Genomic DNA, 15366 nt, shown 5'->3' with positions numbered 1-15366 from the left:
CTGGGCAGTAGTCCAGGTGGGACAAAACTAGGGCCTGTAGGACGTGCCTGGTTGATTGAGATGTCAAGAAAGCAGAGCAATGCCATATCACGGACAGACCTCTTCCCCTTTAGCAACCACTGAGTCTATATGTTTTGACGATGACAGCTTACTATCTAGGATTACACCCAGCAGCTTAGTTGTCTGAACTTGCTCAATCGTCACATTATTCAATAATAGATCAAGATGAGGTTTAGCGTTGAGTGAGTGATTTGTCCCAAAATGATGCTTTGATATATTTAGCACCAGCCTATTGCTAGTCACCCATTCTAAAACTGACTGGAGCGCTATGTTAAAGGTGTCAGTTATTTTACTGTCAAAGCCGACATGTATACTGTTGAGTCGTCAGCTTACGTCGACACAGGCTTTATTGAAGGTCAGTGGAAGGTCAATAGTAAAAACAGAAAACAATAATGGCCCAAGACCTGCGGTACACCACACTCAACCGAATTGGCATTGGAGTCTTCCATTATAGAAAACCCTCTGTGTTCTGTTAGATAAGTTAATCCATAAGGCAGAGGATGTAAATCCATAACACCTACATCTTTTCATCAATAACATCAAAAGCTGCACTGAAGTCTTAACGAAACAGCTCCCACAATCGCGTTATCAATTTTTTTCAGCCAGTCGGTCATTTGTGTCGGTGCAGAGCATGTTGAGTGCCCTACCCTATAAGCATGCTGAAAGTCCGTTGCCAATTTTGTTTTCTGTAAAATGACATTGTATTTGGTCAAACATTATTTTTTTCCTTAAAGTTTGCTAATAAGCACTGGTAAGACTGAGTGCTTGGCTGTTTGAACCATTAAAGGGTGCTTTGCTATTCTTTGGCAGTGGAATTGCAAAGCACAACACACGATGCATTGGCCAATTAATTGACAACTTTAGCTTGCTTAAATAGAGCGGGTACTACCTGTTTACTAAAATGGATGCGAGAGGGTGAAGTTTGTAACGTGGCTCGAGCACTTTCACGAGGTAATTCTTCTCAACCACCGAGGATCGGCGCATATCTGCAGCTATAAACAAACCGGTCAGAATCGGCTGCGACCGGCTGCTTGAAATGTTGCTGCTTAAATGTTGCATTTCCCGTCTTGCTCCGATGGTAGGAATACTGGGGTGATGTCGGTGTTATCTCCTCGGAAACCAAATTTTAAGATTAATTTTGGTTACAAAGCGCGAGTAGGCTCTAGTTGTTTTAATGGAATAGCCTGACATCTTTTTAATCAGATTTACTCAAGTGGTGTCTGATGGAGTTGCCATAAATCCAGTTAGGTGCATTTTATGAAATAAGGTTTTAATTAGGTGGGTGTTCCTTTACATTGTGTGATAGCTCATACTTTGGTCTATATTATTATTTGAAAAAATGTTATCCCATCTTTCAAGAATCCCAGATGTATTTTTATTCGAAGGGGGGAAAAATCGGACTTGGTGAGAAAGGGCCATAACACTTAACCATGTTTTCACATACGATCAGAGCATGTAAAATTACCCTGAGTAGGATGGAACTGATCCAGTAAGCTGCAACATAATTTGCAGTACATTGCTCTTTGTATAGTGTTTAGGAAGAATTTGCCTTCATTTCTTGTGATAATTGCAGACTGACACTCATTTTTCTGATATAGGCGTGTGTTTTTTTTTTTCTTGTCCGTGGGCGACTTATACAGTATATTCTTGCTTTTGTTGAATGTTCAAGGCCTTCTACTATCAACTTAGTATGTAATCATGAACCTACCTTTTTTTCCCCTAACCTATCTTTTCAGGTGAACATGGAAACTGCTCGCTTCTTCAAGTCGGACTTTGAGGAGAATGGATCCATGGACAATGTTTGCCTGTTCTTGAACCTAGCCAACGACCCCACGTGAGTTTGTTCATAAGCTCTGTGCACTAGCTCCCTCCTATAAATAATGCTTTCATGGTTCATCTAAGGAGTCAGGAATTCAAGGCAATAAGGTGTCTAAAATATTGCTGTATAAAGGCAAGCCTGTCATTTTCACCTTTTCAACAGAGTATTATTAGTCTATTTTGTCTTTCCCTACCTTTATGTTAATGGTGGAAACCTTTTAATTCCCTCCTTTCTCAGTATTGAGCGCATCATCACCCCTCGCCTGGCTCTGACCTCAGCTGAGTACCTGGCCTACCAGTGTGAGAAGCATGTCCTGGTCATCCTGACTGACATGAGCTCCTACGCCGAAGCTCTGAGAGAGGTGGGCAACCAAACTAACTCAAGGAATTCGGCTGTTTACTCCTGGGGGAAAAAAACTCATACTTTCTTTTTGTGAAGTGACAGACTTGCACCTTAATTCTGTATACATTTGAGAGCCATAACTTTTCTTTTGATTATGGTGTCGCAAATTCAATGTGCCAGTTAGTGTAGTCAGTACGGCCTACATGGATGTGGTATTGAACACCTCCACATCCCACAAAAGCTGACCTTGACACAGTAAATGAGGTGCGGAAGGTGGGACATGTGCTTTCCACACCAAGGAAATACATGGGGGGGGGAATAACAATCAAGGTTTTCAACCTGAAAGATGTTACATGGCCTCATTTGTATGACCAAACAGTATTGTTAATAGTCCTATGCAGGTTGTTAACAGATGGGTACATTCTGTAAAGATTATGGTCCTCCATATACTGGCCACACTACCACCTTCCAAACCTTCAGTGCTGCCGTCTATTATATTGTTCCTCAATAGTGGAAAGATAACCTTCCTTAAGCAATAACTCTTATTATAATTCTTACAGTCAACTAGAGTATTCTTCGTAGAACTATTTTGATAGAATGAGTTCCATTGAACCACACTTCCTGATTGTGCGTACATGCGTGTGGCATCTTATTAGAAAAATTAATCAGTTCTTGGTATGTCAGTCAAGGACATCTTAAATATAATAATTCCTAATAATTATTGATTTAACTTGTAATCTGAAAACGCATAAAAAAACAAAACTACTTTTAAATTGAGATGGTAGAGATGGAGAGTGAATGTCTCTATTTGGCTTCGGATGAGTTGAGGCAGTTTGGCTTGGAAAGGCAGCGAAGCTTTAGCGGAGGAGGCGTCGATGGTACAGTCAGAGAAACAAAGACAGTCTGACAAACAGGCCCGGAATGCTTGATTAGTGCACCACATCTGCTTCTCCGATGGTCAGTTCCTCCATAGGACCCGCTCTTCCATAGGTACTGGTCCTCCATTGCCGAACATGAGGCACCCATCTGGGTGATGCCACGGCTGCTGAAAGCGTGCGAAAAGCCACAATTTTGGCAGTGGTTAATAACAGTCCCTGAGCCTCTGCTATCTCTGGACACAGCATGCAGTACTTGTTGTAATTCTTCCCAACAGATAAAACCATAAAGCCTGGGCTGCATTATTTGAATATGAACAGACAGCCTGCTAGCAAGCTATAAGTACATTTTTTTTATTGATTTTTTTATATATATATATATATAGAATTGTCATCCCAATTCTGCAACTCTTGAGTCAAGACCATGAGATTTGTAAGTGATCAGACCAGTCAAACCCCAAAAGATAATGAATTGGACTATGGAGATGATATAACCGTTCTACGAAATATATTCCCAAATAAATACCATGCCATTTAAAACAAAACCAGACAACTCCAGAGTAGTTTACCTAGTTGTGTGTTCTATGCGGGATAATAAAAAAATACAAATATTATTTTAACCTTTTTATTGAACTAGGCAAGTCGGTTAAGAACAAATTCTTATTTACAATGACGGCCTAGGAACAGTGGGTTAAATGCCTTGTTCAGGGGCAGAACGACAGATTTTTACCTTGTCAGCTCAAGGATTCGATTTAGCAACCTTTTGGTTACTGGCCCAACGCTCTAACCACTAGGCTACCTGAGGGAAACGTATTTTGACAAGCAGTCAATGCACAACAATTCTTAATGTATTTGTGGGAAAACACTTTTGAAAGCAGTTTTGGCAAATGTATTTTGAAAGCAGTTTTGGATCCCAGTTTTATATTGCTACCATGTTTATTTCTGTACTCTTTTTTTTTTTTTTTTTATTGCACGTGACATCGTTTTACAAATGCAGTTTTACGAGTTTCAAGCGTGGTTTGGACTGGAATTGGTCAAACTCTGTTTAATACATGTACAAAATTATCCTCGATCCGTAATGATGATCATAACCTCCCTTTTCATGTAAGAAAGTAAACTTGGCCGCAGACAATCGATTTGAGATAGACTTAAGTGTCACTCATGGGATTTTTTGTTGTTGCTTTAACCCCTGCACATATGTTGATAACTAGCACAGAATCCCCCAGCAATAGTAACACTATTTCAAGAGGAAGTAGTTTGGACTACCAAACTTTGGCTCCTAAACATCTCAGGAGGTGTTGGCCAATTGATGAACTCTCTAATGTCTCCTTGTGTTCTCAGTGAAAGACAGGATAATGTGGCCTTCAGGGAATGCCTTGACTTAATTCTCAGAAGCTTAGTGGGAAGCTTTCTGTGGTGAGACAGACCTTCTCATCTCTTATGCCTGTAATATTCCTTATGTAGCAGAACATGTTCTGATGTTTCAATATTCTAGCCGCACAACAAGAGTTTTAAATGTTTTATGTTCATCTGAAAACATACCCCCCCTCCCTTCCCTCGTTGTCTGCCTGAAACCTTGGGCACACGTGCTGTTTCAATAATGCCTCGGCTAAGACTCTGGCTTTCAGGGTATTTAACCACTTACAAAGACTGACAAGGGGCATGAACATTTAACTTATTTTCCCTTTCACCCGCTCGAAGGTCGAGTTTTGAATTTAATTCACAGTTCACAAGTGTTGGCTATCGCCGTCCTCTGGAGCTCAGGATGAATGCAAGTGCCTTTCTGCTCTGAATTCAACTAACTGAACAATTTGAACAGTGCTTTGGCCTGGGTTCTGAGTCATTTATTTTATACTTTGTCTGCTGAGAAAATGTCAATTCTTGACCTCCTTTTGGTGATTTTGAGTAACACTTCACAACGGGTGATTTAAATGAGAATATAGTACATGTTATTAGTCAAATCCAATTCCTATTATTTTGTCCTCCTTTAGAGAGAGTGTGTGTGTGTGTGTGTGTGTGTAAATTCAGCAAAAAAAGAAACCTCCGCTCACTGTCAACTGCGTTTTTTTTCAGCAAACTTAATGTGTAAATATTTGTATGAACATAAGATTCAACAACTGCGACATAAAATGAACAAGTTCCACAGACATGTGACTAACAGAAATGGAATAATGTGTCCCTGAACAAAGGAAGGGTCAAAATCAAAAGTAACAGTCAGTATCTGGTGTGGCCACCAGCTGCATTAAGTATTGCAGTGCATCTCCTCCTCATGGACTGCACCAGATTTGGCAGTTCTTGCTGTGAGATGTTACCCCACTCTTCCACCAAGGCACCTGCAAGTTCCCGGACATTTCTGGGGGGGAGTGGCCCTAGCCCTCACCCTCCGGTCCCAGATGTGCTCAATGGGATTGCGATCCGGGCTCTTCGCTGGCCATAGCAGAACACTGACATTCCTGTCTTGCAGGAAATCACGCACAGAACGAGCAGTATGGCTGGTGGCATTGTCATGCTGGAGGGTAATGTCAGGATGAGCCTGCAGGAAGGGTACGACATGATGGAGGAGGATGTCTTCCCTGTAACTCAGTGTTTAGATTGCCTGCAATAACAACAAGCTCCGTCCGATGATGCTGTGACACACCGCCCCAGACCATGACGGACCCTCCACCTCCAAATCGATCCTGCTATAGAGTACAGGCCTCAGTGTAACACTCATTCCTTTGACGATAAACGTGAATCTGACCCTTTTCCCCCCATTTTTTTATTTCACCTTTATTTAACCAGGTAGGCCAGTTGAGAACAAGTTCTCATTTACACCTGCGACCTGGCCAAGATAAAGCAAAGCAGTGCAACAAAAACAACAGAGTTACACATGGGATCAACAATTGTACAGTCAATAACACAACAGAAAATCTGTATACAGTGTGTGCAAATGAAGTAAGGAGGTAAGGCAATAAATGGGCCATAGTGGTGAAGTAATTACAATTTAGCAATTGACACTGGTATTATAGATGTGCAGATGAGGATGCAGAAGTACTGGTGTGCAAAAGAGCAGAAAAAAACCTATGGGGATAAGGTAGGTAGTTGGTTGGATGGGCTGTTTACAGATGGGCTGTGTACAGCTGCAGCGATCGGTAAGCTGCTCTGACAGCCGACGCTTGAAGTTAGTGAGGGAGATATTTCTCCAACTTCAGTGATTTTTGCAATTCGTTCCATTCATTGGCAGCAGAGAACTGGAAGGAAAGGCGGCCAAATGAGGTGTTGGCTTTGGGGATGACCAGTGAAATATACCTGCTGGAGCGTGTGCTACGGGTGGGTGCTGCTATGGTGACCAGTGAGCTGAGATAAGGCGGAGCTTTACCTAGCAAAGACTTATAGATGACCTGGAGCCAGTGGGTTTGGCGACGAATATGTAGCGAGGACCAGCCAACGAGAGCATACAGGTCGCAATGGTGGGTAGTATATGAGGCTTTTGTGACAAAACGGATGGCACTGTGATAGACTGCATCAAATTTGCTGAGTAGAGTGTTGGAGGCTATTTTGTAAATGACATCGCCGAAGTCAAGGATCGGCAGGATAGTCAGTATTACGAGGGTATGTTTGGCAGCATGAGTGAAGGAGGCTTTGTTGAGAAATAGAAAGCCGATTCTAGATTTCATTTAGGATTGGAGATGCTTAATGCGAGTCTGGAAGGAGCGCTTACAGTCTAACCAAACACCTAGGTATTTGTAGTTGTCCACATATTCTAAGTCGGAACTGTCCAGAGTAGTGATGCTAGGCGGACGGGCGGGTGCGGGCAGCAATCGGTTGAAGAGCATGCATTTAGTTTTACTAGCGTTTTTAAGAGCAGTTGGAGGCCACGGAAGGAGTGTTGTATGGCATTGAAGCTCATTTAGAGGTTTGTTAACACAGTGTCCAAAGGGCCAGATGTATACAGAATGGTGTTGTCACCCCAGGTGAGACAAATCCGCGACTCGTCTGTGCAGAGCACTTTTTGCCAGTCCTGTCTGGTCTAGCGACGGTGGGTTTGTGCCCGTAGGCGACGTTGTTGCCGGTGATGTCTGGTGAGGACCTACCTTACAACAGACCTACAAGCCCTCAGTCCAGCCTCTCTGTCTATTGCGGACAGTCTGAGCACTGATGGAGGGATTGTGCGTTCCTGGTGTAACTCTGGCAGTTGTTGTTGCCATCCTGTACCTGTCCCACAGGTGTGATGTTCAGATGTACCGATCCTGTGCAGGTGTTGTTACACATGGTCTGCCACTGCGAGGACGATCAGCTGTCCGTCCTGTCTCCCTGTAGCGCTGTCTTAGGCGTCTCACAGTACGGACATAGCAATTTATTGCCCTGGCCACATCTGCAGTCCTCATGCCTCCTTGCAGCATGCCTAAGGCACGTTCACACAGATGAGCAGGGACCCTGGGCATCTTTCTTTTGAAGTTATTTGGATTTTTACAAATGATCTTTGAAAGACAGGATCCTGAAAAGGGGACGTTTCTTTTTTTGCTGAGTTTAGAATGCCAGGAGTCTGCAAAGCTGTCATCCAAGGCAAAGGGAGGCTACTTTGACGAATCTCAAATGTCAAATTAAATTTGATTTTTATAACACTTTTTTTGCATGCTACATGATTCCCGTATGTTATTTCATTGTTTTGATGTCTTCGCTATTATTGTACAATGTAAAAAAAAATATATGCATGCATGCATGCATGCATGCATACATACATACATACACACACAAAATCTGAAAAACCCTTGAATGAGTAGGTGTGTCAGCTTTTGACTGGTACTGTGTGTGTCTCTCTCCTCGGGACTCCAAGGGGTGCATGTTTTGGTTTTTGCCTGAACACTACACAGCTAACTCAAATGATCAAAGCTTGATGATTAGTTGACTGTTTTTGAATCAGCTCTGTAGTGCTAGGGCAAAAACCAAAACGTGCACCCTTTGTGGGTTTCGGGGGCTGAGTTAGGGAAACCCTGCTATAAATGAATGAATGAGTTCATGCTCATTGATTCAATCATACGCTGTTAGAATTAAATGTTCAGAAGTGGAGTAGTTTGTGTTCGGGGTCCCATCTTTTATACCCTGGTTCCACTTATGGCTCACTTGTATGTCCCATGTCTCCCCAGGTGTCAGCTGCCAGAGAGGAAGTCCCTGGCCGTCGTGGTTTTCCCGGTTACATGTACACGGATCTGGCTACCATCTACGAGCGTGCCGGCAGAGTGGAGGGCAGGAACGGCTCCATCACTCAGATACCCATTCTCACCATGCCCAACGATGGTAAGACATGCCGGCTTTTCTCAGAGGAAAAACAACCTAGATTTTTATTTTTTTTATATTTAAATATATTTTTTTATTTATTAACTTTTTACATGAGCAATTCCGTAGAATCTCCTGTTTTCGTCTGGGTTTGACGAGCACAAAAAAGTTATATTTGTTATGTTTGCCGTTACTATAGCGACTTCTGTGATGGGCCTCCAGTCTGTTTTCGAATGGGAGTCCCCCCTTTTTAACGTCAGAAAACATTTGTGCCAGCATATTTTAGAGCACTAAAATTGGGGATGTAGATCAAAACACTTGTTTTAATGTCCTTAAACTGTAAGTTGTAGTCATTTAAAGTGTATGCCTGGTTCCTGACATTTCTTTTGGGCAAAGTGATCTAGGACTGTGCTCAGTGCATGTGTTTGATTGTGGGCGTGTATCGGTTTGATGAAGGCCCCTGACTTGGCGTGACTTGAATCCTGGATATTATCTCTTGACTTCCACGTAAACTGTGTGTTCCAGATATCACCCATCCCATTCCTGATCTCACTGGGTACATCACTGAGGGACAGGTCTATGTGGACCGACAGCTGCACAACAGACAGGTATTCCCATTCTCGCTTTTCGTCTCCGAACAACCCCTTGGGACCTCGCTATTAAATAGTGTCTCTAGCTATTGAGTACTGTCATTCTCTCTCCTGACAATTGTCCAATGATGATTTGTTTACTATTTCTTGGTTGAATATTGACTTGACTTCTCTTATTTCATGCTTTCCCTTCAGATCTACCCACCCATCAATGTGCTGCCCTCTCTGTCTCGATTGATGAAGTCCGCCATCGGTGAAGGAATGACCCGTAAAGACCATGCTGATGTCTCCAACCAGCTGGTAGTTGTCACTCTGCACACTGCCACAATATCCTCTATAACCAAGCTTAATTTCTATTGAACCACAATACACATTAATTGTTTGTTGCATAGAACGACTTCAACTTTCTGACCTCCCCCACTCTTCTCTCTCTCTCTCTCCGTCCCCGTGCCTCTGTCCCTCTCAGTATGCCTGCTATGCCATTGGTAAGGACGTGCAGGCCATGAAGGCCGTGGTCGGAGAGGAGGCCCTCACCTCCGATGATCTGCTCTACCTGGAGTTCCTGCAGAAGTTTGAGAAGAACTTCATCGCTCAGGGTAAGACACTGAAAAAAACGGATGAGACTCGACCTATGACAGTAGCACCACATGCAGAGCGCATGGCTATTGAAACTATTTGAACATTTGAACCAGTTAAGTCATTGAGAATACACTTCTCTTTTACAATAACAACCTGAAATTCTGGTTGTATGAAATCAAAAGGTGAAAATGGGAGCACAGCAACCGCGCTGTATGTGACATTCCCCCGGGGTCAGGTATTTGGTAACAGAATAAATGGGAGTGTTGGCAGTCTTTTCACACCGTTAAGTGGGAGGCATTTTGCTGCACTCGGCCAGGTCATTGACACTCGCATGCTCTGAGATCTTGTATGGTGGTTTTATTTACTTGTCTAAATACTGTTACATTTAAATATGAGATATTATACCTTTGCCACCTTGGCTTCTCCTGTATCTTATGTTTATGCTACCTTCATTCCTTGAAATCGTGACCCATTTTGTGTTGCCCTAGGTCTCTGACCTTATTACCAGAAATCCACCCTGCATAGCGCTATCATTAAAGTGTGATATTAAAATTGAGATTGATTTTGCCCAATGAATTATAAAAAAATAGTATTATTGGATTAATAATCTTATTGAATATTATAAAATGTTGCATAGCTTGATTTTTCTAGAAAAAAGAAACGCACACCTATAAAGGCGAGGTGCTGGCTAGCGGAGTAGAAAACTAAAGGGAAAGCTGAACACTAAGAGCTCAGATGCAAAAATGTAATAACCTAATAACCAATGTTTCGACAGCAAAGCTGTCTTTATCAGGGTATCATCACAAACACTGCGAGATGAGTCATTTATATAGTGTCAGAAGACACTAGCTTGATTTTGAAATATATTTTACTGCGATTTGACAGATCTTAGCTCTAACAAAGGACAAGATATGTCCTATTTGGCATTGCATGCTGTTATTGCTACTTCCTGAAGTACATTGAGTAGAAATCTAGTAAAAGTTATTTTCAATGCCTTCAGGCATGATTATTTTTCACCAGCAAAACCAATGGCAAACTTCATGTCAGACACATACTGTTGGTCTTTTTCAACACCTTGGTGTCAGATGCAACAAGTCATTCAGCGACGTGTGTCATCAAAGCATTATGCCGTACTTATTCTCACACTTGTCCTTGGAGTGATGAGATTGCTAAAGCAAGGATTTGTGAGCTTTTCCATCCAGCCTAGTGTATAGTGAGCCTGAATATCCTTGAGTCAAAGCTTAATGCGATCCATTAAAATTAGAATCTCATTAGAATTGATGAGTCTACTGAATTAAATTAAAATACCGTGAAACGCAAGTGTCGTCTCAGACTTTTGCATCTTGTCTCTGTTGAAACAGAGACAAATGGAGCCATCTTTTCGGCAAAGAACAAGCGCCTGCCGTTCAGTCGTCTTGTCCTTCAGATGATTACAAGCGTTTCGCTACACCCGCAATAACATCTGCTAAATATGTGTATGCGACCAATAAAATGTGATTTGATAAGATTGAAAAGTAGGGATTGCACTACTGTAGGCTATGCATCATAGGGATATACTGCATTTAAACCTGTTGTGGCACCATATGATTGACTTAATATCTAGTCTATCAATATCTTTCCCGACAGAGTAAGCTGTGAGGTAGGATGGGGTGCATTTCAGACATGTTAGCGCCATGACCTCACGTTGACTTGAGTCGACTACAACAAGTGTTATGAAAAAGATCTCAATCACTGAGGGATATTGTATTTATGCTCCTATTTAAACTACTGAATGAGTCAATTGTCAACTAGTCGTCATAAGGAATATTGTCAAATGTCGCAGCATTCGAGACCTAAAATGCTTTCACCTCACCCCTCAGGCCCCTATGACAACAGGACCGTCTATGAGACCCTGGACATTGGCTGGCAGCTGCTCCGAATCTTCCCCAAAGAGATGCTGAAGAGGATTCCCCAGAGCACCCTGGCCGAGTTCTACCCGAGGGAGTCTGCCGCTCGTCACTGAGCGCCTTCAGCTGCTCTGAACCCCCCCAATCCGCGCACCCCCTTAGACAAGTGTTGACCCCCCCCCCCCGACCACTCAGAGAACAGAGCAATGATCTCAGCTCCCTCTAGATGTATTCTACTGTATCTGTGTCCAGAAACTCGTATGGATAGTGTCTGTGATTGTATCTCTACATTTTGTTCAGAGATGTGAACTTGCCCTTAAATCAAAGAATGATCCTGTTATTTATTGGGGTATTTTACTGCTAGGTTTTGTTTATTGAATGTTGTCCCCACCTAAACTAAATTCAACCTTCCAAAAATATAAAAACATCCTATACATTAGAGCTTGACAGGAATTGTTATGTTCTCTTTTACATTTCAATGGTTTGAATTTGTCTAATATGTTTGTCACCCTGAAGGTAGCACTTATTTCAGATAGGGGGAAATTACTTCTTAACCATATCTGAAATTGTAGGACTTCACCAAACACCCAGGAGGTCAAAGTGTCATGACGTACTTTAATGTATTAGACCGAACATCATTGGTACTTAAATGTTTACTTTTATAGGCGTGAGGTAAGGGTTTCGATATTCGACAAACTTTTGGGCCACTTGAAATTCTGTTGTAGATATAGACCTTTGTATGAACTGTGATTGATTATTTCTTTTTGGCCTCTGTTGCTTGGTGTAATTACTATCGAAAGAAAATGATGTTTACATTGTTTGCTGTATGTGTGTGCTGTTAAAAGAAAAATGATACTAAACATTCCCCTGTTGCATTGCTAATTCTTTGTTTGCAGAAATCGGATCTGTGTGTGCATGATTCCTGTGTTTTCCTGTCCATAAATAAATGTATTTTAGAATTATGAAGGGTGACATGTTTGTAATCTCACCAGATACACACACCTAATATTGAGGTTGGTAGTTTCTCACACACAGCCTACATTATTTGTAATATTAATTGCCCAAGACATAGACCATATATACAATGCATTTGGAAAGTATTCAGACCCCTTGACTTTCCACATTTTGTTATGTTACAGCCTTATTCAAAAATGTATACAATTATTTTTTCCCCCTCATCAATCTACACACAATACCCCATAATGACAAAGCGAAAACTTTAGAAATTGTTGTGAATGTGTTTATATAAAAATGTAAACAGTATTCAAACCCTTTGCTATGAGATTTGAAATTGAGTTAAGGTGAATCCTGTTTCCATTGATCATCCTTGATGTTTCTAGGATAATCAATGGAAACGGGTCAATTCATTTGATTGGACATGATTTAGAAAGGCACACACCTGTCTATAAAGTCCCACATCTGACAGTGCATATCATAGAAAAAAACCAAGCCATGAGGACGAAAGAGTTGTCCGTAGATCACCGAGACAATATTGTGTCGAGGCACAGACTTGGGGAAGGGTACCAAAACATTTCTGCAGCACTGAAGGTCCCCAAGAATACAGTGGCCTCCATCATTCTTAAATGGATGAAATTTGAGACCAAAACTCTTCCTAGAGCTGGCCGCCCGGCCAAACTGAGCAATCGGGGGAGAAGGGCCTTGGTCAGGGAGGTGACCAAGAACCCAATGGTCATTGGCAGAGCTCTGGAGTTCCTCTGTGGAGATGGTAGAGTCTTCCAGAAGGACAACCATCTCTGCAGCACTCCACTAATCAGGCCTTTATGGCTGTGGCCAGATGGAAGCCACTTCTTAGTAAAAGGCACGACAGCCCGCTTGGAGTTTGTAAAAAGGCACCTAAAAGGACTCCCAGACCATGATTAACAAGATTCTCTGGTCTGATGAAACCAAGATTGAAGTCTTTGGCATGAATGGCAAGCGTCACGTCTGGAGGAAATCTGGCACCATCCCTAAGGTGAAGCATGGTGGTGGCAGCATGCTGTTGGGATGTTTTTAAGCGGCAGGGACTGGGAGACTAGTCAGGATCGAGGGAAAGCTGAACGGAGCAAAGTACAAAGAAATCCTTGATAAAAACCTGCACCGGAGCGCCCAGGACCTCAGACTGGGGTGAAAGTTCACCTTCTAACAGGACAAAGCAGGAGTGGCTTCGGGACAAGTCTCATTGTCCTTGAGTGGCCCAGCCAGAGCCCGGATTTGAACCCGATTGAACATCGAGAGAGACCTGAAAATAGCTGTGCAGCGACACTCCCCATCCAACCTAACAAGAGCCTGAGAGGATCTGCACAGAAGATTGATACCCAAGAAGACTCCAATTTGTACAAATTTCTAAAAACTTGTTTTTGCTTTGTCATTATGGGTATTGTGTGTAGATTGATGAGGGGAAAAAACGATTTAATAGATTTTAGAACAAGGCTGTAGCATAACAAAATGTGGAAAAAGCCAAGGGGTCTGAATACTTCCCGAATGCACTGTAGTTCCAAGTCAACAGAAACCGTTGATCAAGGGAAAAAACAAGCATTCGAAGCCTAGATCAGATTTAACAATGGCCAAAGGTGAGATTTGTGCACAGGTGTGTCAAGGTATCAAGGTATTTCCTGTTGCACGTAATGTGTAACCACCTCGATGTGTACTGTAAATGTACTTTCTCACAATGGCGGCCCAAGAGGAACTATTTCAAATGAAACGTATTACAGAGCTGTCCAATCAAGGTAAGAGTTATTCATAGTCGCATGGCTAGGTTAGAGTGAAGGCTGTAGCTTTCTGTTCGAAATATTCGTTATGTATTTGCAGTTCGATGACTCCAGCTCTTTCATAGCCTGCACTGATGTTAACCGTTGACATTAAACATGGATACGCAGCCAATTTTCTTCGGGGGTTCGAGGCATGTAAATAACACGTCTTCAACTCGAATGTAACCTAACTTGAATTAAACGTATGACTTTTTCTGTCTTCATTTGTGTCTGTACAGTTTAGTACTCATTAGTTAGAGCGCTGTTGCGTTCAGGACAAGGATACATTGTGTAAGGAATAATGTAGCCTAGAACTTTATCTGAGGGGTCTTATATATGTTTTCAATGTTTTTTTGTTTATTTTGCACACCTTTTTAATTTGCCCTTGCTGAAGAAAGACCTTGCCATGTCTATTGAATAACAATAGTAGACTTCTGAGGAAGTTCTCAGGCGTCATTATGGGTCTTTCTTTAGCCATATATATATAGAAGTTCCTCAGAAGTTCTAGGCTTATTTCTCTCACCACAAAACAGACATGAATTCACAACGGATGGTCATCACACTTGATTTAAACTGTCTTTCTGTTCCTCATATTTCTTAATTCAATAAATGTTTCCAGACACATCGTAAGGGGGAATAACAAAAGGTGCATACGAGGTCAGTGTAGTCTGAGGTGCCCTCTGAATCACCTGCATATTATTTGGAACACCATATGAATACACATTGAGTGTGCAACTCCAGCAAAAATGAATCACTACATTCAGAGTGTGGAGGCGTTGGGGGTAGGGTGCGGTTAGCCAGCATGATGTGGTGTTAGAGCAGCAGTGTTGAGTATTCACGTGACCTGAATGTTGTACCGTAAAGGAAACAGTACTTGACCAGGTTTTCAGATTTAAATATGAATGCGCAGTGCCTCACGGTAGGGTATCTACTAAGCAACCAATGCTGATTATGTTACATATACACTGAACAGAAATAGAAAACCCAACATGGTTTCATGAGCTGAAAAAAAGATTCCAGAAATTGTCCATATGCACAAAAAGCTTATTTCTCTCAAATTTGGTGCACAAATTTGTTTACATCCCTGTTAGTGAGCATTTCTCCTTTGCCATTATATTCCATCCACCTGACAGGTGTGGCATATCAAGAAGCTGATTAAACAGCATGATCATTAAACTGGTGCACCTTATGCTGGGGACAATAAAAGGTGCA

The 15366-nt window shown here is 42.0% G+C and overlaps 2 protein-coding genes across 3 annotated transcripts in view; both read left to right on the top strand.

Moving 5' to 3' along the window:
- Positions 1-12369, top strand: part of atp6v1ba (ATPase, H+ transporting, lysosomal, V1 subunit B, member a) — a 43936-nt gene extending 31567 nt beyond the window's left edge. The window contains 7 exon segments of the mRNA NM_001141746.1: positions 1797-1894; positions 2117-2240; positions 8223-8373; positions 8878-8960; positions 9138-9242; positions 9409-9538; positions 11381-12369. Coding sequence (NP_001135218.1) covers positions 1797-1894; positions 2117-2240; positions 8223-8373; positions 8878-8960; positions 9138-9242; positions 9409-9538; positions 11381-11523 — 834 coding nt within the window. The 3' untranslated portion in view covers positions 11524-12369.
- Positions 12370-13904: 1535 nt separating this feature from the next.
- shtn1 (shootin 1) overlaps positions 13905-15366 on the top strand; it is a 43932-nt gene continuing 42470 nt past the window's right edge. The window contains exon 1 of one of the 2 annotated variants that reach the window (XM_014154473.2): positions 13905-14133. In XM_014154473.2, coding sequence (XP_014009948.1) covers positions 14061-14133 — 73 coding nt within the window. In that variant the 5' untranslated portion in view covers positions 13905-14060. The remainder of the gene's footprint in view (positions 14134-15366) is intronic. The other variant, XM_045700773.1, reaches the window with a different exon arrangement.

This window comes from Salmo salar, chromosome ssa18 (genome assembly GCF_905237065.1).
Source record: "Salmo salar chromosome ssa18, Ssal_v3.1, whole genome shotgun sequence".
Taxonomy (NCBI): Eukaryota; Metazoa; Chordata; class Actinopteri; order Salmoniformes; family Salmonidae; genus Salmo; species Salmo salar.
The sequence above is the reverse complement of the archived record's forward strand: the minus strand, read 5'-3'. Positions and strand labels throughout refer to the sequence as shown.